This window comes from Physeter macrocephalus, chromosome 12, assembly GCF_002837175.3.
Source record: "Physeter macrocephalus isolate SW-GA chromosome 12, ASM283717v5, whole genome shotgun sequence".
Classification (NCBI taxonomy): Eukaryota; Metazoa; Chordata; class Mammalia; order Artiodactyla; family Physeteridae; genus Physeter; species Physeter macrocephalus.
In genome coordinates, this window is record NC_041225.1 from 11,056,402 (window position 1) to 11,065,877 (window position 9,476).

General features: G+C 44.5%; 1 protein-coding gene across 1 annotated transcript in view; it reads right to left on the bottom strand.

The window, feature by feature from the left end:
- Nucleotides 1–203: 203 nt before the first annotated feature.
- CHMP3 (charged multivesicular body protein 3) overlaps nt 204–9,476 on the bottom strand; it is an 88,891-nt gene continuing 79,618 nt past the window's right edge. Inside the window, exons 4-6 of the mRNA XM_024129852.3 lie at nt 7,796–7,917; nt 4,495–4,609; nt 204–4,144 (exon numbers count right to left, since the gene is read on the bottom strand). Coding sequence (XP_023985620.2) covers nt 4,002–4,144; nt 4,495–4,609; nt 7,796–7,917 — 380 coding nt within the window. The 3' untranslated portion in view covers nt 204–4,001. The remainder of the gene's footprint in view (nt 4,145–4,494; nt 4,610–7,795; nt 7,918–9,476) is intronic.

Genomic DNA, 9,476 nt, shown 5'->3' on the forward strand with positions numbered 1-9,476 from the left:
TATAATTAATTATATGTAAATGAGAACTTCCTTAAGAAAAAGTATTTCCCTACTGTGGTTTAGACTTGGATTTCTGAAATGGTTTAGTGGCTAGGGAATGTTCATTCTGGTATCTCAAAAGGAAACTGCTTGGTTAAATAAATTGGTAAAAGCATATGGAAAGGCTGTGAAAAGTTTTAAAAAACCTGCTTTATGTTTATTTCAACCAAACATTTCCCAAGTTTATTTTCACTTATGAGCCTTTCTTATTGGTAATACAGAATAGCATTTGAAGAGCATCTGTCACTAGGGTAGGACAAGGAAAACTGTCCAGTTTTTCAAAGCTTTGATTTTTCACAGTTGTTTCCATAAATACAGTTATGGGGTTGGATTTTAGGGAGAGGTGCAGAGGCAGGCATGACTAGTACTATTTTGGAACAAATATGAGTCATCATAACCCCTTCTCTCCAGGAGTTCTGAGAAACACCTTTAAGTATATGACACGAAAAAGGGCCTAAGGCCAGGTGAGCTGTACAATTGGCAAGGGCTCAGGAAGGTGTCTTTGACAGACAACATGGGGAGAGTGGGGAGGGACAGAGAAAGTGAAGTTATCATCTGCCTAGAACGAACTGCTGGGTGATCACCATAAGCTGGACAGTGATTTTTAAAGAGTAAGCTGTGTTTGAAGACAAAACAAATGAGTTGGCAGTGTGGAATGCTATTCTGGAATGCAACCCTTTAAATTGCGTTTTTTGGGGCACCAAGTAGATTCATCTGTGGATGGGGTGGGGAGAGTGGGAGCTGGTGCTGCTAGTGCTGGACCTAAATCAAGGGCTTGAGGTTTAGAGGAAAACTTTTATTGCAGGCGTTGACACCATGGTTTCCCTTTCTGGATTGCGGACCTTTCCAGGGCCAGAAGAGTTTCTGACTCACCCTGTTTCCAATGATACCCAACAGAGTATTGAGGGAAAATGGAATATGCGGCCTGATAACGAGCCAAGAATGCTCTTTCCTTAGCCTGAAAACAGGAATGGAAAAATCAGGACCTCTTCAAACAATTAAAACAAACCAACCCTACATTTAGATCATTTTATTTGAAAGGTGGAAAGAGTGCTTGTCATTATTCTGTCCATCCATGCACCTGGATAAACTTTGATTATCCACATAAGGACAAAAATGCTCAGGGATTATGAGCATTCCTTAATTCCAAAATCATTCTTTGAATAAATTAGCCAGATAAATGCAATCATAAAACTATATCCTGTCGATACGTCAGTTCCTCTCAACTTGACTTACAGATTCAAAGCAGTCCCAATCAAAATCCCAGCAAGTTTTGTGGATATTGACAGATGAATTCTGAAGTTTATATAGAAAGGCAAGAGACCCAGAATAGACAACACTATTGAAGAAGAACAAAGTTGGAGGACTGATGCTACCTGACTTCAAGACTTACTATTAAGCTACAGTAATCAAGACAATTTGGTATTGGCAAAAAAAAAAAAAAGCAAATACATCAATGGAACAGAATAGAGAGCCCCAAAATAGGCCCACGTAAATACAGTCAACTGATCTTTGATGAAACAGCAAGGGCAGTATACTGCAGCAAAGACAGTCTTTTCAACAAATGGTGCTGGAATAACTGGACATCCACATGCAAAGAAATAAATCTAGACACAGACGTCACATGCTTTACAAGAATTAATACAGGTCACAGACCTAAATGTAAAATGCAAAACTATAAGATTACTAACAAAATAACACAGAAACTCTAGGTGACCTTGGGTATGGCAATGACGTTTAAGATCCATTATCAAAGGCACTATCATGAAATAAATAATTGGTAAGATGGACTTCATTAATATTAAAAACTGCTCTGTGAAAAACAATGTGAAGAGAATAAGAAAACAAGCCACAGACGGGGAGAAAATGTTTGCAAAATGTATTTCTGATAAAGCACTATTATCCACAGTATACACAGAGGTCTTAAAACTCAGCAATAAACAACCCAATTAAAAATGGGCAAAAGTTCTAAACAAATACCTCACCAAAGAATATATACATATGGCAAAAAAGCACATAAAAAGATGTTCAACATCATATATCATCAGGGAAATGCAAATTAAAATGAGATACCGTTACACACTTATTAGGATAGTCAAAATCCAAAACACTGACAACACCAAATGCTGGTGAGGATGTGGAGCAACGGGAACTCTCATCATTGCTGGTGGGAACGCAAAACGACACAGCCACTTTGGAAGACTGTCAGTGTTTTACAAAACTAGACATACTCTTACCATAAGATCCAGCAACTGTGCTCCTTGGTATTCCCCTAAATAGTTGAAATGCATGTCTACACAAAGACCTGCACACAGACGTTTATGGCTTTATTCATAATTGCCAAAACTTTGAAGCAACCAAGATGTCCTTCCATAGGTGCATGCGGACAATGGAATATTATTTAGCACTAAAAAGAAATGGCCTGTCAAGCCATGAAAAGACATGGAGGAAACTTACATGCATATTACTAAGTGTAAGAAGCCAATGTGAAAGGACTATGTACTGTATGATTCCAGGAGTAAATGTACTTGTGGGGTGTGAGATGTCAGTACATACAAGTGGGAGATGGTGCCCGTGTCAGGGCCACAGGTGTACATGGGAACTCTATTTTCTGCTCAGTTGTGCTCTGAACCTAAAACTTCTCTGAAAAATAATGTTTACTTAAACAACAAACTGTATCCTAAAGATGAAATCAAGAGCAATAGGACGGTCCCCTGGATTGAAGATTCCCATTTTGCAGGATGAGACTAGAAGGCCCTCGCTGCAGCACATCTGATACACTTGGATTTCTCCATACAATCTACAAAACCAACCTGGGAGAGAGTGGTTGGGTTTTTTTTTTCCTACCTGTTTAGGGCACACAAGACTTGGACCAGAGGGACCCGGGTTGAACCCCAGTTCTGCCACTTCGTGACTGTGATTTAGGATATGTCACTTCAGCAAGCTGAGCTGTTTTCCTAATTTGTGAAGACTGAATGATTACATATGTTAAACAGCTTTGTAAACTGTCAAGCCCACACAAATATAAATTGCTACTGCTCAATTATTTCAAAATATAACTTAGAAATGTGTGAGTTGTTTACAATGCATGACCACACCATGCCTCTTTCACCGGTCAGCACCGGTCAGCTCCTGGCTTTGAGAAAGCACTGATATGTACGCCCATATCCCATGCATCCAAGACAACCAGCTTAACGCAGGGAAAGGCAATCAGAGGGTGAAAAGAGTCCTAATCTCACAGCTGTCTGCAACTTGCAATGGAAAGGAAAGGGAGGAAAGCTACAGACACACCGCCCCCGCCTCAGGACACACATAATATAGTTACCCAGCCAAGGGGTCACAATTTTCAAGCGTCCTTTTGCTTACACAGATGACAAAAAGCAGAAGAGTAGCTCACACAGCACATCTGTGAAGGCTGGGGAGCAGGGTGCACAGAGCAGAAGCCCTTTCAGCTGAGCTTCCGAATCCCATGTGCCCTGCTATAGCACCTCCTCTTTCCAAGGCCAACATATAAAATAATTTGGGACAGCAAACACCTTGAAATTCATTGCACCCAACAATCTACAATGAGACCAAGTGTTAAAGCAGAAATTTATTAAAATCCATTTATATAGTGTTTTACAGACAAAAAAAAATATACAGAGTCCTCAACATTCAAGCAATCGACTCTATTCTCAGAAGTGCTTCGTGAGAAGACAGACTTCTTTGCCCTCATCCCCCAAAAGATACTTCTGTTTATTCTCCTGAAAATGATGCATTTATTACACCGCCTCTCAGAACAATTCCACTGAGATCCCCAAACCTCTGCAGAGAGTGAAGAGAGATTAGCAGAGAACGTTCTCCAGAACGCAGTGCCTCACCCAGAGGTGTAGTGCAAGAGATACAGAAAACGGTGGAGGCTTCAAGGAGTGCGTGCCCGATGACAGGGCCGGAGGAGAGCCTGTGGGCCTGGCTGGGCAGCCCTAGCTGCGGAGTGTGGCCAGACGGGACTGCATGGCCTCCAGGGCCTCTTCCTCCTCCTCATCTTCTGATGCAGCCATCGCTCCTGGAAGTTCAGGCTCTGGGAGGGCGTCGGTCACCTTACTAGGTGCTTTGCCCAAGGCCCCTGTAAAGAAACAGCACGCAGGTCAATAAAACATCAGCTTAAGCAAGTGGCCCCTCATTTTCTCTGTCCTTCATACCTGGTTCAGTTTGACAAGAAACAGAAAAGGGGCAATAAAACAGCTGTTTTGGTGGGGTTTTGCTCACTATGACAAATGTGTGCAAACACCAACTTCTAATGATATCAAAGTCATAATAACTAAGGATTTTGATTGTTAGAATTTTGGTTCTAATCTAAAATAAGAAATGTAGAAGGGAGTTATAATCTAAAGAAAAAGCTACTAGCTAATCTTGCGAATGCAAGAAGAATGGCCATAAAAGGAGAGGGGAAAGAGGAAGGATCTTGGGTCATACCTGCGGTGATTTCAAACAGAATTTTGTCAATTTCCATTTCTGCTTCTTCTTCCATTTCTTCTTGATCATCCATGCTTTCAAAAGTGTCCTCTAACATCTCTTCTATGATCCCAGCCTAAACACAGAATAAACCACGTCACTTCCCACAAGTGTTTTTTTTTAATAAATTTATTTATTTTTTGTTTATTTATTTTTGGCTGCGTTGGGTCTTCACTGCTGCGCGTGGTGGGCCTTCTCTAGTTGCGGGGAGCGGGGGCTACTCTTTGTTGCGCTGCGTGGGCTTCTCATGGTGGTGGCTTCTCTTGTTGCAGAGCACAGGCTCCAGGCATGCTGGCTCAGTAGTTGTGGCACACGGGCTCAGTAGTTGTGGCTCACGGGCTCTAGAGCGCAGGCTCAGTAGTTGTGGTGCATGAGCTTAGTTGCTCCGTGGCATGCGGGATCTTTCCGGACCAGGGCTCGAACCCATGTCCCCTGCACTGGCAGGCGGATTCTTAACCACTGCGCCACCAGGGAAGCCCCTGCAACTGTTAAATCCATTCCCAGCAGGCGCCGCTATGGGCCCAGCATCAACCGAGCTCTGGTGTCTCCAAGTCCTGTCCACGCTTTCAAGGGCTAAGCCACAGACAGCCGGCTGCAGGCAACACCGCATGCTGTCTGCCCTCTCTGGAGGAAGCAAAAAGCCAAAGGGAAATTGCTCTCCAAATTTAGTACCAAGGTTGGAGAGGGGTGCCTCTATCAGCAGAGCTTCACAAAGTAACTCAGACGATAAATGCAGCACGTGGGGAACAACTTGCTGAGATGAGAGGGTGCTGTCTCGGGAAGCATTTGCCCTGACATTGCAAATCTATGTGTGCAGGAGTTGAAATACAGTATGAAAACTGGCTGGAGTCACAGTAGACACTATGATAACAAATACCAAGAGCAGAGTGGGGCTCCACGGAACCCTGAAAAGGCCTGTACTTCAGCACATCCAAGTTATAGCTGCTGGCCCAGGGTCTGCAGGGTCCTGGCAAGGATCAATCAATTCACCAAAGCCTGAGAGAACTGATAAGACAGCGTTTCAGGGCCCAACAAGGCAGTGCCTTCCACATTCCCTACTGGAAGCCCCGTGCCTGGCAGCCTGAAGCCAGCCAGTCAGCCTCCTTCGTTCCCAAGAGCACAGCGCCACTACGGCCACGAGAAAACTGCTCTCTAACACCAGCCAACACAAGCAGACCCTGCAGTCTTCCTGGCTGAGCAATGTCATGTGAGCGCAAGGTCAGGTCTGGCAGCTCCAGCCCTGGCTCCCCTGCCCTCAGCCAGGGCATGACTCTCACCGACCATGCTGATGGTATCAGATTTAAAGCAAGCCCTCTCTCCTGCCTGTCCTGCTGTCAGACCACTCAAGTGACTCTTAATGGCATGAATCTAGCTACTTCCATATTCTGCCCATTCTCAGACCTTTTGCTCCCAACCAAAAGGAACAAATTCACATTCAAGGATACAAGTGGAGCCCTGTGGCCTGGGTGAATGGATCTTGGTGTTGGAGGCTAGTGTAAAAGAGGCTCAATACATACTCACCATCCCAGTTAAAAGAGCCTAGGGCAGCCTGACTAACAGCCCTCCACATCCTGGAGGGACAAGTGGCCATTCACTTATACATTCATCCAACCAGCGAACACTTGTCAAATGTATGCTCTGTGCCACACGCCAGGCCAGGGTCTGGGGACAAATGGAATGACTGAGATCATGTCGTCGCCCTCAACACGCTGGGACCCCGCCAGAGGCTTCAGTCTGCACCTGGAGATGCACCCTTGGATGAATTCAGGAAATATTTACTATCTACTACATGCAGGCCCTCCTCCAAATCTATACTATGCTCAGTATTCAGAAACTTTTGTGGAAAAGATCCCAGATTCTAAAAAAAGACTCCGCCCCTCAGATCCTGGTGGCTACATAAGTCAGAGTGAGCAGGCCTGAAGTCATTTCAGAATTACCTTGTTACCCACTTCTAGATGGACAGCATGACAACTTGGGGGGTGAGACACCCACACACCACTCGTAAAGGACAGACCCTGCTGACCTGGTGCCCTCCTGATGACCGCCCAAGGATTTCTCATTCCAAAGACCTGGGCTCCGGGCTGTCTATGTTGCCTTTCTTTTCTATCAATTTTCTTCTCCAGTTCCTCTCTCCCATGCCCTACAGCCCTGTCTATAACTCAAGTTCATACATAAAATTCCCTAGGAGGAAGGGAGGCAGCTTCTATGCACAAGCTGCAAACAAGAATTTGAGGTGTACCGTCTGGGCTCTCAGGCCACGGGTTCAAAGTGTGAAACAGCACCTGATGAGGCACCTCTTATCACCATGTCCTCTGAGGCAGCTCAGGCATCTGTGCTCCAACCCCAGATCTGTCACCTCCTACCAAGGTCACTCAGATAAGTTACCTGGCAACTTGAAGACTCAGTTTCCTACTCCTGTAAAAAATGGGGAAAACAATACCTACCTCCCAAGGTGGCTGTGAGGACTTTCGAGGTGAGCATGTGTGCTGCACCACTGGCAGGCAGGGGCCCAGGAACTACGCCCTCCTGAGCCCTGTCCCCCATCTGAAGGCCACGAGGACAGGTCCCTGCCCGGCCCTGATCCCGGGGCAGTAGGTGTTTACTGCTTTCTATTTGGTTCTCAGTTTCCTTTTCTAGTCTAAGACAGGGGTCAGCCAATGACAGCCTGCAGGCCAAACTCAACCCACTGCCTACTTTCACAAATAAAGTTTTATAAGAACACAGTCAGGACCATTTGTTTACACATGATCTACGGCTGCTTTCATGCTACAAGTAGAGCTGAGTAGTTACAACAGAGACGTATGGCCCACAAAGTAGAAACTACATTTACTATCCAGCCCTTTACAAAAAAAGTTTGCCCATCCCTGGTCTTGACACCTCCCTTGCCAGCTTTGCTAGCTTTGCTAACACTCCCCTGGGACAAACGGAGGAACCTGGGTTTTTTTCTGTTTCCTTGTTCATGTCAGAACCCATAAATCCTAGGTCCCCCAATCCCACGCAGTTGCTTCCTGGGTCTCCCACCTCCCCTAGAGCTCTGGGTATACTATCGCTTCTTCCAAGGAACACCCTGGCAATCTGACCCAGCCTCTGCCACGCTCAGCTCGGACGGTTTCACCCAGGGTTAATAGCTGCTCCTCTGTCCTCAAAATCATTTCTGTCTGGCAACAGTGGCCTGTCTACTCCTGCCCAGCCCCGGCCCTAGCCCCTGCTGCTTGCTGACTCTTAGTGCTTTGGAATAGGATATAGGGTGGCCCCAGGGCACCTTCATCATCTCTTTGGACAGCTCCCGCATGGTGGCCTGGATTTCTGGGATCTTCACAAGACTCTGCATGGCCTTCATCACTTCTGTGCTCTTCTGCAGGGAACCAGCCACTCGCAAAACCGCTGAAAGGGAAAGATAACAGTCAGGATTGCTCAACAGAATGTGACGCAGGATGGAATAAAGAAAGACAGTCAAATCCCAAGCTATTCTAATAAAAGTCAGCAACAGTGGGTGGACTGCCAAAGCTACTTGTGTACCTGTAGACTACATTACTGTCCTGGGACCAAGACTGACGTTCCTAAATTGTGTGCTACTTTGGCTGCAATAGGTACAAATTCTCCGAGCACCCACACCAACCAGCTGGTCTGGAGAATGGCCTGAAAGCCCGCATCTGACCTTTAGGGAAGGAAGCCAGCTAGGAGTGACGTCACCCCCAGGACAAGTCACACACGGGAGGAATGGCTCTAGGCAGGCCTTGCTGGGGCCACACTGGAAAAGAGGCTTTAAGCAAACCAAGCAGTGCTCCCCACACACCAGCCTACGGAGGGTGGCTGCCCGGGAGGGGCCTGCTGCTGGTCCACAGCAAAATGAGAGTGAGTATGTGTCAGTGTAAGACGGTTACAGTTCCTTGTTGCAAAAAATGTTCTGTTGTCTGAGATCATACACATACTATATATTCTTTATAAGAAATCGTGGTAGTTAACAAATGATCATTTCTCCCCCCTAAAGTCTTTAACATGTCAAAATAAAGAGCTGGCAACCCTTCAAATCTGTTTTGAAATTTCATGAGACTTCAAAGTTCTGAGAAATGCCTCACGTCCAGCTGTTCACCAAAACCGGTGCACAGGGCCCCCCAGCTACCCCAGGAATCACCACCAATCCACCTCTGTATGAATCCAGACTCCAGGAAGCTGTCACAGCTAAGGAAAACAAGGGGCAAGGAAACAAGAGGAACCAGAGAAATGCCTCTCTGACATACATAGCATTTTGTGATTTTTCTAAAGGAGTAAGGAAGTTTGCTAGTTACAGAGAATACTTCATTTCCCTTGACATTGAAAAGGGAAAGTAAAATATTTATCTATTTATTAAGAGTAGTCTATAGAGAAGAAGTATTAAGAATCTGTATGGCTGAAATAAGCAATAAATTATATATGTCATTATAATGATATAAGAAAGATAGAAATTCTACAACGTTAAAGTTACTATTGATTATCGTAAAAAGGTAAGTGATGGGAGGAATAGAATAAGGGTAAAAATAAAGCAAATTCCATATAGTTCTGCTTGAATGATACAAGTTTGATGTCTACACAGGCATGTTTTATCCTAATTTGCATCCTGAGTCTGTATCCCAGAGAGAGTGGCTGAATATGACATGTGTTCAATAAACTCTTTTGAATTAGTAAAAATAAAAAGACAAAAAAAATGACGAGACAAGTGTTAAGATAAATACTGAAACATTTGTATTTTGAAAACGGTATAAACTTCTGACTGTTAAAAGAAACAAGAAAAGGAAGAGTCAATATAGTGGGGAAAAGATGAAGCAAAAATGAACTTAGAAGTAAAACTAATTCCAACAATATTTAATTTGATAACCAGTCAAAAAGGATTGGGGAGGTGTATTTTTTTTTTTTTTTTTTTTTTTTTTTTTTTTTTTTTTTTTTGCGGTACGCGGGCCTTTCCC